The 19,573-nt window shown below is 46.7% G+C and overlaps 2 protein-coding genes across 6 annotated transcripts in view; one reads left to right on the top strand and one right to left on the bottom strand.

Annotated features, from left to right (window-relative positions):
• The window catches only part of GSG1L (GSG1 like), a 169,782-nt gene that overhangs the window by 142,008 nt on the left and 8,201 nt on the right, over positions 1-19,573 (top strand). Inside the window, exon 6 of one of the 2 annotated variants that reach the window (XM_054042262.1) lies at positions 13,889-13,987. In XM_054042262.1, the coding sequence (XP_053898237.1) occupies positions 13,889-13,967 (79 nt within the window). In that variant the 3' untranslated portion in view covers positions 13,968-13,987. Of the gene's footprint in view, positions 1-13,888; positions 16,080-19,573 lie in introns of those variants that run through there. The other variant, XM_054042261.1, reaches the window with a different exon arrangement.
• Positions 17,030-19,573, bottom strand: part of KATNIP (katanin interacting protein) — a 183,483-nt gene continuing 180,939 nt past the window's right edge. For 3 of the 4 annotated variants that reach the window (XM_054042252.1, XM_054042254.1, XM_054042253.1), the window contains one exon: positions 17,030-19,016. In XM_054042252.1, coding sequence (XP_053898227.1) covers positions 18,958-19,016 — 59 coding nt within the window. In that variant the 3' untranslated portion in view covers positions 17,030-18,957. The remainder of the gene's footprint in view (positions 19,017-19,573) is intronic. The other variant, XR_008446476.1, reaches the window with a different exon arrangement.

Raw genomic sequence — 19,573 nt, 5'->3', positions numbered from 1 at the left:
TATGTCAGCTTCTCCCATTGACATAGCTACCGGCTTTCACGGAGGTGGATTAATTATGCTGATGGGAGAAGCTCCTCCGCTAACCTAGCAGCATCTTCACAAAAGCACTACAGTGCCGCAGTTGCACCAGTGCAGTTTTTAAGTGTCGACCTGCCCCCACTGTTCAGTGGCGGGGGTGAGGGGTGGTTAATGAATGGTAATGCAAGAGGCTCTCATTTTGTACCTCCATGGTGTGCTAAGGAGTGAGGACTTCCTGCAGGCAGCTCGTATAAGAGAGAATTGTTCACATGCCTGGAGCGTAAGAGGGTTAAAACAAACAGCAAATGTTGAAACAAACAGTAACTAAATCAGTTCTTCCCAAGCCACTTCCCCAGCCAGCCACTCCGCCCTGCAAGGGAAATGTTTTCCTTCAGGTCTAAGGGCAAAGGGAGTGTTTGCCCAGTTATCCTCAGAGCCCCAAAGAGTAGTGAACAGCTGACACACTGGGAGTTTGTAAGTGTGGCTGATTTTGATCATGCCAAGTACATGGTGGTGCAGAGTTTCTGCAGACATAGTACCTCACTGTACCCTTGCAAGCTAAGCAGGGCTAGGCTGAATCACCATATGAATGGGAAACATCCAAGGGAAGCCCATGCAGCCTGAAAAATATTCCTAGCAGCTCATCAGCTGGTGCTGTTCCCTCCTACTTAGTACCAATGCCATGGCCCACAGTGTGCTGCTTAGAGTTAGGGTGGGAGGGAAGGGGGTGTATGCTGACTGCCTAGCCTGGGGGCAGCTCCCCTGCTGTGAATCATGTGGACCATCCAGGGGTCTGTCTGGACCAGGTGCTGGGGAAGGGAAAGTTTAGATCCTTGAGTAAAAGGAGCTGCAGCCTTGCTTTCCTTTTTCCATTAATTTCCAGGCCAACGCAACAGGGAAGAAGCCATAACTTGCAGGTATCTCCTGCTGTGCATACATTTCAGCCCAGCTCCTCCTGGAATGGAGCTGGGTGGCTGGAGCAGAGGCTGTTAGACAAGGGAGGAAAACTGATCTCTTCCCAGAAAGATTTAGTGGCCAGTCAGACAGGATATTATTCCGGATGGGCACTCTGTCCCCATTATTCAGCTCTTCCCAGCAGCTGGGAGATTCACTCGGTAATTGCTTTTTGAGTCCACATTTTATCCTCAACTGACAGAATTGCATTAGGGTGACACAAGCTGCGTGATAAAGGGATGTTTGTGTCTCACGGGGGCTGTAAGTCATTTCTCTGCACAAACAGTCACAGAAATGGGCAGTGGAGGCCCTGAGCCAACAGCTCCAATCTCCTTCCCCTCTGAATCTATTAGTCTTGAGAGACCATGGACATGCACCCCTCTACACACCATCTACACACCTAGCAACCTGACTACACCTGCAGAACTGGACACTGGGTTGAAGCCATGAAAAAAGTGGCCCTCTCTGTATGTATTCATGTTTTTCACTGCACAATCACCCCTGCCTCCCCTCCCATCCTTTCCAAATTTCTCTGCAGTCAATGCTAGGAAGAATGTGACAGCTCACGGTTTTTTAAAATGTTCTTGTTACTGAATGCACCTCTGTATTCACACCTTACATGTTATTATTGTAATAAGATTTGTAAAAGTATGCCTTTGGAGATATCATTTGAAAACTAATAACTCACTGGTCAATAATATTATGGTGCAATGTGTGTAGCAACGTTATATGCAGAGTTATGAACATAAGCTGAAATTATGACTCAACATATTTACCAGACACATCTGGGGAGGGGATAAACTGGTTTCTCAAAGACAAATGACAAGCTGACACCTCTAGCCAGGTGTCAACACCTCTAGCCAATTGGACAGATGCCAATCTCGGTACCAATGGTGATCCCAGGGCAATCTCTGGTGCCTATCAGATCAGGAGGGAAAGGACGACCTCCACCTGGAACTTGAAGTTCTCTGGTGACAATGGGGAAGCAAACCCCAATGCATCAAACAGACTTATCAGAAGCCCAATATGGGGGGTGATATCAGTGCTGAAGCAGAATGAAGGGGGTAGGAATCAGCACTGGCAGTACCAAATGAGACACACCCCTACCCGGTACCAGGAGAGGTGCTGGTACCAAGGCTAAGGGTGGTACTGAGCTCAATGAAGGGATCTGCTGCCAAGACAACAACGCTGCCAAAGGATGCGCCAATGTTGATGGGGCCTGTGGTGCTGGGCCCAGCATCAGCCTCAACTCCACAGCCTGAGGTCTGGGCGGTGTGAACTGCAGTGCTAACAAGCCCCGTAGCTCTGCAATGGGACCAGAAGCTGCTAAGAGCACAATGGAGGACAAGGTGGTAGAAGCCATAGCACCAGCTAACTCGAACCAGTGGAGAGTCTGGGACTGAGAAGCAAAGCAGGTCTGATGCCACCTCCACCAGCATGGATACAGTTGGCATTGATGCGGATGTCATCGGTACTGGACTCAACGGATGCCCCATGTCCAGAACTGGAGTCAATGGTGTGGGGTCTCGCTGCTCCCAGTGCAGTACCAGATAGTGGTTAGATGGACTTGCTCCATCCTGCATGTTCGAGGGAGAACGGTGCTGGTCACCAGTCCTCTTAGAAGATGAGGAAGCATCTTTCCAAGCCCTGGAATGGGCCCAATTCATTTTATGGGACCTCTTCCTTGCCATACCAGAGGAGGGGAAATGATCTCTTTTCCTCTTGGGGGACACGGCAGAGCCTGAGTGCAAAGTGGCATCACTTGCTGGATCCAAAGGTGATTACCAATAAGATGAGAGCCTTGGTGCCAATGAAGCCTCATGGCCTGCTCCAACATGTGCTGCTTCAGCCACAAATCTCTTGCCACCTGACTCCTCTTTGTGAATGACTTGTAGATGGAGCACCACTCTTCAATGTGTCCTTCACTGAGCCACAACACACACCTCGCATGGAGATTACTGTTGGGGATGTGCCCCTACACGACAGGCAATGCTTGGACCCTGGTGAGGGCATCACACAGGGCAGCCAACTACACTAAGACTAAACTAACACTAAGCTTAACCTAAGGTACTGCTAACTACAATACACAAGAACATTTTCTCCAAAACTGAGACTGAATGTGCAAGATGAAAGACCACACTGTGCCCCTACTCTAGCCCTGGTCAGTAAGAAGGAACTGAGGGGGTCTCCTTATATGGAGAGGGGCCATGTCCATGGCCACAGGGCATGCATGCCACCCTTAAGGGTACTTCTCAGCAAAGTTCTCTGGCTCCAGAGAGTGCACAAACCTCAGTAGATGCTTCTACTTGGAGAACCTGTCTTCCAACAGCAGCCACTTTCAGATACTTCAGAAGCAATGAACAGAACAGGACAATTATTGAGTGATCCATCTCCTGTTGTCCAGTCCCAGCTTCTGGCAGTTAGAGGCTTAGGGACACCCAGAGCATGGGGTTGCAACCCTGACCACCTTGCCTAATAGCCAATGATGGACCTCTCCTCCATCAACTTATCTAATTCTAGTTTTGGATTTCACAACATCCCCTTAGCTTTATGAGGGGTTGGTGTGTTCCTGTACCAGCTCTTAGGCATATGTTTATGTGAGAGAGAGAGATGTGTGTGCTTTTGTACCATCCTCTCTGGTCAGGAATGTGCTTACCTGGTTAGCTGACAGCTAGTGTGTTACTATTCTGCCATGGCCAGGCCTACTCTGGTTCACGCTGTCAGCTATGCCCAGGGCTCCAGCAAAGCCTGCCACCATCACCATCCTGGTCAGGTGGTCAGTAGTATATTCCTACTGCTATACTCATTAGTCAAGCATGGAAGTTTGTCCATAGAGATTCTATGGTACAGTTTGAGTCATTTAAAATTTTCACTCTATTTGACGTTATGCTTTCTTTCACTTATAGCGTCACTCCCCCACCAGCACGACCTACTCGGTCACTCCTATATATTTTGTACCCTGATATTATCATGTCACACTGATTATCATTGTTCCTCCAAGTTTCTGTGATGCCTATTATATCAATAGCCTCATTTAATACCAGGTACTCCAGTTCTCAGGAAAGAGGGAAGAGGGTTGGTTTTAGGTTTATTAATGGGCCTGGGATGTTGCTTTGTTTAGGTATTTCTGAGCCAGCTGGTCTTTGTTGGCTAAGCGGAGACAGCTGTCCCATAGTAACCCCAGAAGGGGAGGGATGCTGTGGCCTCAGGGGTTTTAAACCCAGGAGCAGTGAAGCCTGCAGCGCTTTGTTAATGCAGCAGAGCTTCCCTCCATCCCCGCAAAGCCCCATCTAGTTCTGAGGGAGAGGAGAGTCTGTGACTTGGGGCTGGTGGAGTTCAAGGTGTCTCTCCTGGCAAATCCATTTCATTCATATCAAGAGCTTCTGCAGAGTGTGACGATGTGTCCTCCGTGTGGGCAGGACCCATCCCCCAGGCAGGCAACAGAAATGCCTCAGCGGCACTAAGCCCAGTTTCTCTCTCCAACCAGTCTCTATCTCCAGCAGGGCTGGCTCTAGGCACCAGGCACCCAAGCACATGCTTGGGGCGGCACCTGGTAAGGGGTGGCGGGGGGAGCGTGGCGTGGCATTCCGCGGGGGGCGGGCTCCGGCAGCGCGGGGCTTGGCGCTGGGGGGCAACGCGGGGCTCGGCGCTCGGGGGGGGGTGCGGCACGGGCGCAGCGCTGGAGGGGGGTTCCAGCGGCACTTGGCAGGGGGCGGGGGTGGGCTCCGGCGGCGGGGGGCGTCGTGGGGCTCGGCGCTCGGGGGGGGTTCCGGCGGCGCTCAGCGCGGGGGAGCGGCCTCCGGCGCATGGCGCTCGGCGGGGGGGCGGCTCGGGGGGCGGCACTCTGGCGGCGCTCGGCTGGGGGGGGCGTCGCGGCCCGGCGCTCGGCGGGGGACCTGAGGGGCGGTGCTTTTTTTTGCTGCTTGGGGCAGCAAAAAAGCTAGAGCCGGCCCTGATCTCCAGAGATAGAATCAGGACTTGGAGGAGAGGCAAAAACAGGCTTTAACTCCTCCATTAACCAAACTTGACAAGGCAGCGCTGACTCTCAAACCAGTCCCATCTGGACCCAGGCTGGGCAGTGAGCTCCTAGGGGACCCCAGGGCCCAGCACAATAGGAGTGGGCCGCACACATTGGTATCTCCTATAAAGCAGCAGTGGCAGTGAAGTACATGTCCAATTTTCCCAGGTGTTCCAAAAGGCAACAAGCAACATACTGTCTGGCCTGTGACTCAGATGGTGAATTTACCTGATTTTTTAGTTTCCTGCTCACCAGTTTGTATTGGTGGGCCTGCGGCAGCTCCTCCCTGCTTGATTCTGTCGCTGACACCGACTGAATGGAAACTACGTACGAGTCTTTGCTGCAGGCCTGTGGAGAATGCACAGAAAGCTCTGAAAGCTTTGTATAAAAATCTTACCAGCTCGGCTTCATGCAGACACCAAGACACCTGCACCCCAGCCTCTGGGAGAGGGTGGGAAAGATCTCCCGCCGCCTTTCAGCTGCTGATTCAGGCCCCAGTGTAACTTACGCTGTAGAAGAGATGCAGTAATGGTACCCATTATCAGAGGGCAATGCACTCCAGCCACACTCTCCTGCTCCAGGGCCTTCCCTGACACACGATAGCATGATCCACAGGCCTCAAACCCGGGTCCACAAAAGCAGCCATGCTTCAACCCTCCACTTGGCAGCCTACTGACAACTGCTGACCCAAGACCCATGAAGTCCAGCCCCAGTTTGAGGCTCTGCCCCTGACTTTCCATTAGTGGAGTCCCAGAGCAACCGATTGGCCTGCTGGTCCTACTTAGGGTGACCAGGTGTCCAGTTTTGGACTGGAACACCCGGTCAAAAAGGGACCCTGGTGGCTCCGGTCAGCACCGCCAACCGGGCCATTAAAGGCACTAAGGTACCATGCTGTGCCGCGGAAGCGGCCAGCAAGTCCTGCTCCTAGGTGGGGGGGCCACGGGTCAACGTGCGCTGCCCCTGCCCCGAGCACCGACTCCACACTCCCATTGGCCTGTAACTGGCCAATGGGAACTGGGGGGGCGGGTGCCTATGGCGGGTGAGAGCAGTGGGTGGAGCTTCCTGCCCCCCTTGCCTACTAGCGTCAGTCCTGCTGGCTGCTTCCAGGGCATGTGCAATGCAGTGTCAGGACAGGCAGGCAGCCTGCTTTAGCCCCGCTGCACTGCTAATTGGGAGCCGCCCAAGGTAAGCCCGGATCCCAACCCTGAGCCCCAACCCCCCTGTCCCAGCCCTGAGACATCCCCGAATCCAGAACTGCCTCCTGCACCCCAAAATCCTCATTCCCACCCCAGCCCAGATCCCGTACTCCCTCCTGCACCCCAACCCCCGCCTCAACCCACAGCCCCCTCCCACACTCCGAATTCCTCAGCTCCACCCCCCAGCCTGGAGCCCCCTCCTGCACTCCAAACCCCTCACCCCTGGCTCCACCCCAGAGCCCACACCCCCAGCCGGAGCCCTCACCCCCTCCCACACCTCAAGCCCCTGCCCCATCCTAGTGAAAGTGAGTGAGGGTGGGGGAGAGCAAGCCACCAAGGGAGGTGGACTGTAGTGAGTGGAGGCAGGGCCTTAGAGAAGGGGTGGAGCAGGACCGGGGCCTTGGGGAAGGGGCGGGGCTAGGGTGTTCAGTTTTATGCCATTAGACAGTTGGCAATCCTAGCCCTACGTAAACCAGCAACAGGAACCAGAAGCTTTCTGAACAACTGGGATCTACCCTGCTCCTACTTGACTTCCTGTCATCCTGACCTGGCGTGGCTCCTGCCTCTGACCCCTGGGAATCCTGACCTGACCTGGCCTGACTTTGGTTGCCGACTTGTGGTTCTGATCTCCAGTTTGTCTCCTGCTTCTGATCTCCTCGTGTCCTGACTCTTGACACCTGACTGTGGACTCCAGCTCTGACCACTAGGTCTGGCTGTTCCTGACCTGGGCTTGACACATATCCTATAACTGGGGGGATAAGGGGCGGGAGCAGGAACAGCTGGCACAGAGCCTGCTATGCTGACTTGACATCACCAAGGAGTTCCCCATCACCACTGCTATCCTCATCTGACTCATTTCAGCAATTTTCCAGCTGCCCTGCCCTGCACCTTTCAGAAGTTCCAAGGCTGTTAAAATACTACCAGTGCTCCCCTGTCTACTACCCAGTGCCCCCTACCAGGAACTAGCATTTGAAATTCTGCTGATTGGTGAATTTGGTTTTGTTTAAGAAAGAAATTGAAAATGTAAGCTAGTAATCCATCGCTGGACATCTGGAGTGATCAGATACCAGTGTGATGATAGCCGGCTAGCTAGATTTTCAAAAATCAAAAGGCAATTGTAGATCTGACTTGGACTGAGATATGGTCCATTACAGATTTGTTTTTTTCTTTATTCTTTGCCCTTGCCAATGTCATGCTGTGATAAACAAACTAATGTTTACAATCCAGATTCAGTTCATTCTGAGTAAGCAGGCTATAGGTAAAGGTGAACAATCCCGTTGTGATGGTTTGCTTAATGGCCTGGAAATTGAATTGGTGGATAAGCCTGAAGTTTAATCTTTTACATTTAATGGCAAGGCAAGAAGTCACATTAATTCTTCTTTTTGCATCATACTTTTGGCAATGTTGAATGATATGCAGCTGCTGCGTGTGAATGAATTACTCTCACTGAAACTGGACCTGACATTGACTAAAGGAAACTTTCTTGATGACAAGTTTGTTTCTCCTCTCTGCCTGCTGTGAGCCCTGGGGTGAGATAAATGTTTTTGCAAATAATTATTACTGAAAACATTAAATTAAAACAACAGCTCAGATTTTGTTCTTCTAATGACTGGAAGCCGGACTGGTATCTGAAGCAGAGAGTATGTGAGTATAGGGATAAAAGAGGTCCTTTGCTAGCAATGGTTTATAATAAGATCTTTGCATCCAGGCTAATCCCTCAGATTAGGGATGCAGAAACTCATGTCTGCTCCCATAACATAGAGATTAACGAAATATTTTCTAAATATTACATTGCTCTGTATAAGTTACTGCAGGCACAAGCCCAGGATTTCATTCAGTTTTGCCTTGACTTGGGGCCCTGTCAAGGCTCCTTCCCACTCTGAACTTTAGGGTACAGATGTGGGGGCCTGCATGAAAACTTCTAAGCTTAACTACCAGCTTAGATCTGATCCGCTGCCACCATTCCCAATGTGCTAATTCCCTTCCCTGAGTAGCCTTGAGAGACTCTTCCACCAACTCCCTGGTGAATACAGATCCAAACCCCTTGGATCTTAAAACAAGGAGAAATTAACCATCCCCCCTCCTTTCTCCAACCAACTCCTGGTGGATCAAGATCCAACCCCCTTGGATCTAAAAACAAGGAAAAATCAATCAGATTCTTAAAAAGAAGGCTTTTAATTAAAGAAAAAGGTAAAAATCATCTCTGTAAAATCAGGATGGAAAATAACTTTACAGGGTAATCAAACTTAAAGAGCCCAGAGGACCCCCCTCTAGCCTTAGGTTCAAAGTTACAGCAAACAGAGGTAAACACCCTAGCAAAAGGTACATTTACAAGTTGAGAAAACAAAGATAAAACTAACACGCCTTGCCTGGCTGTACTTACAAGTTTGAAATATGAGAGACTTGTTCAGAAAGATTTGGAGAGCTTGGATTGATGTCTGGTCCCTCTTAGTCCCAAGAGCGAACTCCCACCAAAAACAAGAGCACAAACAAAAGCCTTCCCCCCACCAAGATTTGAAAGTATCTTGTCCCCTTATTGGTCCTTTGGGTCAGGTGTCAGCCAGGTTACCTGAGCTTCTTAACCCTTTACAGGTGAAAGGATTTTGGAGTCTCTGGCCAGGAGGGATTTTATAGTATTGTACACAGGAGGGCTGTTGCCCTTCCCTTTATAGTTATGACAGGCCCTTACAGCAGTTCCTATGGAGCAGTCTGAAGGCTTGGGAATCCCGTTTTTGGATAGTGAGAATAGAGACACCATTTGTTGACTGCACGGGAGACCTGACATTTGTGAAGTCCTTTGAAAAACCCATAGTGTGGGGAAGCTGCTATTATTGGTTTTGTAGCTGTAGCCTCAGAACCTTACCAAAGTCCAGGGCCCCATTTGACAGGTGCTGTGCAGATAAATAACAAGGAGAGTCCTGTTGGACCAACAAATTTACCTTAATTGTGATTTTTAAGTGTAAAAAAAGTTACACTGATATAATTCAAGGACATTGTTATGATCATGCCTTGTAAACTGGTTTTCCTTCTTTTCTGGTGTTTGATGCTGTGCTTGCCGTGGTACTAAGTCAACTAACGTCTCTATATCCCAACCCCCGAACCTTGTTTCAAACTGTTTAATATTGGACAGTGATAGGCTCGTGTTAACACCTTTGACTCTCTGGGCCCATACAGTCTATCTAAATGAATACAACATTTTTGGCTTTCCGGGTGGGCCTAAAGGGTTAATACATATGTAGGTACCTCATGTCACAGTGTCCAATCACCACAGGTGGTGCCTCCTCCTGGCTGCTCTGGAGATCAGCTCTTTCCAGTCTGAGGTGCCCTTCTGTTGCTTGCAGCATGCTCTGTTACCACTCTCTCTCATTCTCTACCACTCAGGGCACTCCCTCTTCTTGACTTGGCCCTCCGGCCAGGTCACTATGTGTATTCTCCCCTTCCAGGGTGTCAAAGTCTTTCCTTACTGGCAGTCTTCCCATTCATTGCCCCTTTGGTGCCACTTCTCCAGTGACTGGCAGAGGAACCTGGGCCTGCCCTCTTATCTGGGTTTCAGCTCAGGGGTCCACTAGTCAGCAGACAAGGTCTGTTCCTTCCTGGACCTTACTGCCTTTTCCCTGAGCCTTTCCTTACCTTCTGGCTCTCCCTGACTTCTCAGGGTTTGCCGGCCCCACAACTCCCTCCTCCCAGGGAGTAACTGTAGGCTACCTGCCTCTATAGCCCCAAACACACCTCCCTTCTCCCAGGAAGTGACTGCAGACTATTTCCCTGCAGCCCCTTTCTGCTCTCAGTTCCCTGGCTTTATAGAAGCCTCACCTGTTCCCACAGAGGTGATCTCCCCCTAATTAGGGCTTTCCCGTCAGTCTTAATTCTCCTAGCTTGTAGCCTAATAGGTTAATTGGCCTATCTGTCCTCTATTAACCCCTCCAGGGCAAGTGTGGGGTGAACACCCCATCACACCTTGTACCTTGACGAGCCAACAAACAAGTTTGTTTTTAAATCCTTAAATGTGTTGATCTTGTTTGGAATGAGCATGCAAAGCAAACCATTAACATTTTTGCTTTTAATAGTAATAACAGTAAAAGTTATTGTTTTTTAACCTTTCACAAATGCTTTGTTTCAGATCTTTTTTTATTCCTGTAAATTTGTCTTTTCCGTAATTGGCAATAACTTTAATGGTTTAATGTAAAGGTATTTTTAAGAAACAGCAAAAGTGGTAAAAATAAAGTGTTAAAGGTTAAGTTGCTAAAGCAGATTTTTACTACAATCACATCTTGGGTAACCTCCACCCCTTGTTAACAAAATGCCAGGTCAATGTTGATAAATGCAAAGTAATGCACATTGGAAAACATAATCCCAACTATACATATAAATGATGGGGTCTAAATTAGCTGTTACCACTCAAGAAAGAGATCTTGGTGTCACTGTGGATAGTTCTCTGAAAACATCCAGTCAACGTGCAGCGGCAATCAAAACAGGGGTCGGCAATGTGTCCATACACGGACACAAGTGTCCATTGTAAAAATGTTGAGGTCTGTCGGGGGCACTCATGGCCACCGCAGGCGGCTCCCTATCCCTGCTGTTGCTGGTGGAGGTGCGGCCCAGGCGGCTCTGCAGGCTGTCTCCGTCACCCCTCCCTGAGCGCTGGGGGCGGAGGCACAGCTCGGGCTTGGGGAGGTTACTGACCTGTCACACGTGGGATTTGGGTAAGGGGGGGGAAGGGCAGAGGGGTGGGCGCTCTAACTCATCGTTGCCTGGAGGGGATCAGTGTGTGTGGGGCTGGCTGCGTGTGGCTGGCACGGCATGGGGAGGGATGGGCAAGGAGGGGAGTGTGCTGCCCGGGGGCCTCGGGGTGGGAGAGAAGCGGGCGGTAGGGTTCTCTGGTTTCACTCCTTGCCTGGCCCTGAGAGGTGGCATGTGTAGGCAGGGGAAGGAGGCTCCACGCAGAGAGGAGTCCCGCTCCCAGCCAGTCCTGCAGGGGGAATCGGCAAGAGACGCTCACACAGGCACATGGCTAGCTAGGTTACTGTTTTTTTCAGTGTTGAAAATTATGTGCGCTATTTTACGGGTTGAATGACATAACCCCCCGCTAATGTCCGTCACTGAGTCCAGTAATTTTGTCAAGTGTCCGTCGCGCAACATGTTGGTGCTGACACCTGAGTCAAAAAAGTGAACAGAGTGTTGGGAATCATTAGGAAAGGGATAGATAATAAGACAGAAAATATCATATTGCCTCTATATAAATCCATGGTACGCCCATATCTTGAATATTGCGTGCAAATGTGGTCGCCCCATCTCAAAGAAGATATATTGGAATTGGAAAAGGTTCAGAAAAGGGCAATAAAAATGATTAGGGGTATGGAACGGCTGCCATATAAGGAGAGATTAATAAGACTGGGACTTTTCAGCTTGGAAAAGAGACGCATAAGGGGGGTTATGATAGAGGTCTATGAAATCATGACTGGTGTGGAGAAAGTAGATAAGGAAGTGTTATTTACCCCTTCTCATAACACAAGAACTAGGGGTCAACAAATGAAATTAATAGGCAGCAGGTTTAAAACAAACAAAAGGAAGTATTTTTTCACACCACGCACAGTCAGTCTGTGAAACTCTTTGCCAGAGGATGTCGTGAAGGCCAAGACTATAACAGGGTTCCAAAATGAACTAGATCCATTCATGGAGTATAGGTCCACCAATGGCTATTAGCTAGGATGGGCGGGGATGGTGTCCCTAGCCTCTGTTTGCCAGAAGTTGGGAATGGGCGACAGGGGATGGATCACTTGATGATTACCTGTTCTGTTCATTCCCTCTGGGGCACCTGGCATTGGCCAGTGTCAGAAGACAGGATACTGGGCTAGATGGACCTGACCCAGTATGGCCGTTCTTATATTCTTAATTCAGGGCACCTAATGAATTGACTGTAAATTAAATTTCAAATCACCTGAACCGAGGGCTGTTGCAACAATAAACCTTTTTGCGATTGTTTGATTTGCAATTTCTTCCTTGTTGTGGTGGTGTTGCAATGTGGGGTGGTTTTGTTTTTGATGTAAATGATTGTTGTTGTTGTTCTGTACATGAGAGACAGCACGGTGCTAATGATCCCCTTAATGGGCTAAATTGGCTCAACCCCACAATGGCCACGTTGTCCTCACAAATGTTTGTGGTGAAACACGTGGGCAGGATATGGCATAGACTAAAAATGCCTACAAATTTTCACCACCTTTGGGTTTTGCAAATGGCTCATGAATGCAAAAATGGTTCCAATGAACATCATTTTGTTGCTTCTTTTTAAAGGAGGCAACACACTTGAGTGAAAATGCCATTGTTCTCCAAGTAAGCACTAAGTGCATAAAATGTTCACGGTGTGTGTAAATTTACAGCTTTAACTGTGTAAATGGCAAAAAGAAGGGAGAAGTTTTTGGCATCTTAACCATTCTAGACACACAGCTAAAGAAGCAATAAGAGAGGGTTTGTTTTTAAACATCTTACATACATATAACACCAGCAGTTTGGGGTTTGTTTTAGCTACGAATGAAGTAAATTGTTCTGCACTTTGATAACATCTTTAAGGTTTAATTGTAATTTCTGTAACATCTAATCAAATAAAATCTATAAATCCCCATTTTGGAATAAGAAATTTGAAAACCTAAAAATATAGCCAAATACCTTTTCCGTTTTTCTATGCTTAAAATAAGCAAGGTTTTTGTTTTTGTAATAGTAATTTCATGAACCAGTGGCCAATCCTGGATGGAATTGGTTCATGAAGGAGAGGGATTATATTGTAATAATGGGGCCAACAAATTTTCCCTTATAGTAAGTGCAACTATCAAAAATAAGTGAAAGTTTGTGAACTGTCACAATAACTTATAACAATACATGTTGATGGGATGAGGTGCAAAAGTGAGGCAGAAAGGCTGAATTAGTAGAAACAAAAACACATCCTGGTATAACTCTAATAAGATCATGCCTGGTAAACAAGAGAAGTGTGGGACTGGAAATCAATGGACCAAAATTGGTGTGTCAAAAGAAATTAGATCTAATTGGTGACCAAAATAATGGGCTATTTCACCCACCTCTATCCTTTGGGAGGTCCTTAAAAGAAAAGATTTGGGGTGGGGAGGAGCAGAAGAAGCTGTCTGCAAACAACTGCTGGAGTGAGCATTGCCCATCATAGCCGCCAATCCCATCATCTTCTGGGACCTTGGGCTCTACTGTGACATTGCTGGGCCTTCATCGTCCTAATCCTGAGATCAGACCAGGCTAAAGAGAGGGACCCAGATGATATCACCACTTCCACCAGCTCTGGCTAAATTCCAAACCCCACTTGGGATGTGAGATTTTGTCATCCCAACACCCCCTCCCCCCAATTTATCTTTTTCCTTCCCCACGTTATTTTCGTCTCTTTCCTATCCCTCTTCTTAAGCCTTCTGTTGGTAAGAATCTGGCTTAGCTGGCCAAGACAATATTTTGCAACATGGCTGAAGCCTATGGCCAAAGAGGCAGCTAAAAGTAATGCCCTAAACAGCCTGATGCTGGTACAGGTTTGCCAGGTCTGAGTGGCTGATCAGACCACGCACGATGTCTGTGTTTCTCCAGCAATGAGATTGCAAGTGAGAGTCAACACCAGAGACAGAAGCTGCGTTTTCTTTCTTTGCTGTTCTTTTCTCTCCCCTCTTGTGTGTGATTGTCTTGTTTTGTCTTCCAGGCAATGGGACTGGACCAGCGACAACAGCTCCAGCCCATCTCAACTAACTCCTTCTCTGTTTCCCACAAAAGGGCAATGATTGAAGACTGTCAAACAAGGGTTTGTTTCCTTCTAATGACTCGCCCGCTAAGGGGAAAGGGAACCTGGCGTAAGATTACAATGAAAGCCTAATACTTTACATTTCAAATGCTTGAACTGTTTTTCCTTCTTTTCTGCATGTTTACTAAAAGGCTAAAAGAATATTTAATGATGTGTTTGCCATGATACTAGGCAGGCGGAGGTATCTGTATACTGAATCTTGTTTAATACTGTTTAATGTTGGACAGTGACAGGGTCTTGTTAACACCTGTGGGCCCATATATGGAACAATCTACCAAGGTCGTGATGGATTCTCCTTCACTGACAATTTTTAACTCACGATTGGATGTTTTTCTAAAAGAGCTGCTCTGGGAATTATTGTGGGGCAGTTCTCTGGCCTGTTAGACTAGATGATCACAATGGTCCCTTCTGGCCTTGGAATCTACGAATGCCATCTAAATTAATGCAACAGTCCCCACAACACGTTGCTCACAATCTAGGTCAGAGTTGGGGTGGGTGGAGGAGACAAGATAACAATAGTGTAAGCAATGTGTAACAGAGAACCCAAGGTCCAGCTGGTCCCTGACCTACCCAGTATCTGATGGGAGGGACCTTTAAGCATCATGGCATAGATAGGTTTCAAAGAGAGATTTAAAGGCAAAATGGCATGATACTACCACTGACATATCATGAAATAATGTAAACTTATAAAAAGGCCAAAATAAATTCTAAATGAAATTTTGAAATTCAAAATTTTTTTTTGAAAGCTAAACAAAAATCCTGAAAACTTGCAAAAGGAAAATGTTTTAAAATGAATTCTCTGCTTGTTTCAAAATAATGATTTTCCTGGGAATTTTTTGTTGCAATAGAGACATTTTTCAATTTTTTTTTAACTTAGACGAAAACCAGCACTGTCCATCGAAAAAACATTTAGATGGAAAATTTCTAACCAGCTCTAGTGAGGCCTCCCCAACTCCTGTGTTGGCTAAGGCCCCAGGCACTTGCTCAGTCGCAGCTGCGGAGGGAATGCTGCAGTTAATGCTGCTGATATAGTTCCTGCCTGAGCAGTGTCTGGTGTCATGGAGCACAGCCAGTCCCCTGCTCTATGCCCTCCCATGGAGCCCTCTCTGTAAAGACATGCTGGTGCTCAGGCTCCCAAAAGTTCCCTCTGCCTGTGGCTACGGTGGAGACAATCCAAGGCTATGACAGTGTCCAAAGGAGCTAAGGAACTTTGCACCGGGTGTACCACAGTGATGGTTGTAGCTGTTGTACCCTGTCTATTTAAAAACCTTTATTTTGTTGGCTCCCTGTGCAGAAGGGGAGCGCATATATTGCAGAGGGCCCAGTCACTCATTACTGTGGAAATGCCCATGGGTGAGGGTTCTGAGAAGGGTTCGGGCCGTTTCCTTGGCAATGTTTTCCAAAATCACCCGGCATTGGGGAGGGAATGTGGAAACTTGCTTCCCCCACTGTGAAGCACATAGTGGGTCCACCGCAAACTCCAAGAGGGCCCAGCTCCAAGAGTTTAATACCTTTTCCTGCATGACATTGGGACATTTTGCAAGTTAGACTGTTAATAAGAAATTAATGTATCATTTTTAATGGTGCCCGGCTGGCTCAGAGGAGAATGGGCAGCATTTCTATGGCTGATCATTCAGAAATGCAGAGCTTATTTGGATGCTAGTATCCATTACTCCAGGCCTATTTTGAAAGCAGTTTTAATAGATGTATTTCAGTACTATCCACTGTCATGTTACTCAGCAGCTATCCTCCGGTTACCTAGCCTTGCAAAATACAACACTCAACTCTATCTACCAATGTCTGTAGTATCTGAGCACCTCACAAACATTAATGACAATGTCTTCAACACCCCAGTGGGGAGGGAAATATTATCTTCACTTCACCAATGAAGAACTGAAGTACAGTGCAACTTGACATAAATAAGTGGTATAAATTAGGGAAGCTTTTTAACAAGCGCCTTACCAATAATTGTCATTCTGTTAAACTCCAGTTCTCCAAGACCTTCAGAGGGCTTGTCTGCACAGTGATTTAATGCGCGACAAGCCAGCGAGTGATTCTACAGTGCACTAGCATGCTATGCACTCACTGCTCATGTGGGCTCTGCCATTGCACGCTAAAAAGACAGAATGTTTAGTGTGTAGTAGCAGGGTTCACATGACCAGTTAGTGTGCAGCACGCTAGTGAAATGTAGATACACACCCTAGTTTGTCACACACTAAATCGCCATGTATACAAGCTATCACATTTTGCTAAAATTTCAGCTCCACTGATGGTAGCAATAGTGGGAGCAATAGTGTAGACAAGATGTGGCCACCGGCCAGAGACATGCTTTGAGCCAATGAAGACAACAGTGCTCAAAATGCCAGTGGCTGCCCAGAGCACTGTACACACTCATTCTCACCATTTTTACCACCAGTAGAGCTGAATCAGTGCACAGTCCAACAGTTCTTGGATTACTCACTTTCCTAACATTATTCTATATGGTTTCTTTTGGGTTGCAGCAATACTAGCAAACTTTGTCATCATAATTCACAATCGGTGCAGCTCTACTAGGTAGCTAAGGCAGAATCTCAACTATTCTTAGGACTCAGGCATTTGTACAACCATGTCTAAGTCTCATCTACACTACAGCTTCCACCATTGCTATCATAGTGAGCTGCTATAGTCATGAATTGTGGCTACTAATTTTTTCTAGTGTAAACTAGGCTTTACTGACGATGGTGCAGACCTGGAACCCAAAACATTAGCCCTTCACTACTGTAACAGTCCTCACCTGGACCCACAATATCCCAAATCTACTCCAGTCCTGACTGGCAGCACTCCCTTTTGTTGCCAGGGGGGTCTTGAGCAGAAAGGGCCAAGAAAGGAAAATTTGACAACTGCTTTATGATGTGGACAAATGCCTTCTAGGAACCAAGAGGAGACTTCCATTTACAGTATTCCTAATCAGGATCTTAACCCTGCTCTGTTGAAGAGACTTTACCTTTTATCTCCTGGCTGCTACAATAAGACTTTTTCATGGTAATAGCCAGCACGTTAATATTTCCATAGAATAGCATTTTAATGATATTGAAATAGAGATATAAATCTATTTTATATTTAGAGGAAGTAAAAAGTTATTTTTGTCTTAAATACAAAATGTTATATATAGCTGCAATATCAATACACAGAAATCGGGGAAGCACATTTCATTTCATTTGTGCTTTACAACTCAGCTAACGACATTGACCAGGACAAAGAATAAAATATATTTTTATAAGCAAATATACAAGCTATCAGGTTCTCAGATGGTCCTGATGTAGCCTAGAGTTGGCAGCAATGAATTCGGTTGCTGTATCAGGAATTGCAGTGGTAAGTCTCTGCTTTATGGTTAAAATAGCATCTGGCTAAAAGAAATGTGTCTTATGGTATTTCAGTGTCTCATCTCTACGGTGAACACTGGGAACTCTCTGCCTGGGAAAAGGAAGAATCTTTTCTATGGAAAAGAGATGTATAGGTTATAATCAGCTACAAGTTTTAAGTGAAAATGACACTTACATAACTGCATCCTGCAACACAGTCATTTTTTTCATCACATTTTGAGTTGCATAACACCAAACTTATAGTACAATATATCTGAACTCTTCAGGTTTAGATCCAGAAATATAATCCATTTATATATGGAACACAAGTTACCTACCAGAGGGAAAGCACTTGGTTTGCCAGGATGGGTGTGGTATGTTGATGACAATAGATCTGTTTTGGGCACTATGTGGCATGCGTTGCTACAGCCTCTTTGTACACAATCCAGTATATAACCATGTGTGTGTAAAAGAGAAGAGGAGAGGAGTGTTCTGGCTGCAGGGTTATGAAGTATGTGTAAGGAGGTAATGGTCCAGCTGCACATTTTTTTGCTATTTTCACAATAGTGAAATTAATGCACATTTATCATTATTTCAAATCCTTTCATTGCAAAAATGAGAATTGAGCAATTTGCTAAAACTTTACTGATCACGAACTGATGGAAACCCTGCTTCCTGATCTGAATTTTTAAAAGACAATTCCCATGCCATCATTGATACCTCTGTCAATTGGAGGAATGAGGGAAAAGGAGCTTCCGTGGCAGGGCCAGCTCCGGGCACCAGCTTGCCAGGTGCTTGGGGCGGCCACTCCAGAGAGGGGCGGCACATCCAGCTATTCAGTGGCAATTCGGCGGATGGTCCCTCACTCCAGCTCAGAGCGAAGGACCTCCCGCCGAATTGCCGCCGCAGATCGTGATCGTGGCTTTTTTTTTTTTTTTTGCGCCACTTGGGGCGGCAAAAACCCTGGAGCCGGCCCTGTTCCATGGGATCAAAAGCAATGTTACTTCCTGCCTCTAACAGCACTACTCCTGAAGTACAGGGGCTTTTCTCCTGAAGTACAGTTTTTCCTAATATGTACATTTTCCGGTGGATTATATACAAATCGCCTGAACTGGAACAGAAATGATTTAGGGGCTCAAAGAGCTTTGTGGCCGACCAGCAGTTTAAAACTTGAGGGTTCAGGACTGAAATACAACTCTGAAAGTCTTTTCTCAGTTCTACAATACTGCTTCCCCAAAGCTATGTGTACACATCAGGAGTGGACTCCAGTTTTAGCATTAAGGTTCTTACTCAAAAGCAGGTCCACTTAGGTAGAGATAGGTAGAAGTTAACAGTGACTTTAGTTACACTGTTTACTGGTTTGCCAGTTAACAGAGAATGAAAATACAGATAGTATAGGTGCTGACATAATAAGAAACACTATCAGCGTATACTTAAAATTTCATTTCTAAAGCACTTCCTCCATCAAATGAAACTTCCCATCATTAGACAGTAAAGATTTCAGGCCTTTCGGTGATGGTTCGGGAGTATCAAGTGGCAAACATCTGCCACATGGTTGATTTGCATTCAGAAGTGCCAGATGGTAGGCATCTCAGCTGGGTGGGCTCGGGACATCCACTTCATAACCCCTCAGTGTCTTTTCCTCCTCAGCATTCCTTTATCACGTATGCAGGTTTTTGGACGTAAAGCTGTTGGGACAGAAAAGTGTGTTGTTTTAAGACTAATAATACATATTAACTGTGAAGTCACAAGTTAAACCAGGAGACAAGAATCAATTCCATTTTCCACCCAAGACAGAAAGCTATACCTTTCCTCCTTGGTACTGAGCCCCAAAGAAAGAGAACCCTCTCCACTATAAGAGTGATTAACAATTGGATCAAACTCCTAAGGGAATGGGTGGATTCTCCATCCCTTGAGCTCTTCAGATCCAGACTGGATGCCTTTCTGAAAAACATGCTTTAGCCAAACACAAGTTACTGGTCTCCTATAGGGGTAACAGTAAAATTTAATGGCCTGTAACATACAAAGAGGTCAGACTAGATGATCTCATGATTCCTTCTGGTATTAAAACACTTTGAATCTATGAAACCTTTTCTACAGTGAAAGAGGAGGGCAACTCTAAAAGAAAAATAAGCTAGAATCTAGCATGGCTCCTGACTGAACCAGAATGATCTGATGTGGAAGTTGTACATCATTCTATTTCTGAATGAAAGCTAGAAGAGCTACATATGCACAAGTACAAGTT

Source organism: Malaclemys terrapin, chromosome 10 (genome assembly GCF_027887155.1).
Source record: "Malaclemys terrapin pileata isolate rMalTer1 chromosome 10, rMalTer1.hap1, whole genome shotgun sequence".
In the NCBI taxonomy this organism is placed as follows: Eukaryota; Metazoa; Chordata; order Testudines; family Emydidae; genus Malaclemys; species Malaclemys terrapin.
Note: the sequence above shows the minus strand (reverse complement) of the source record. Positions and strands in the feature narration are given on the sequence as shown.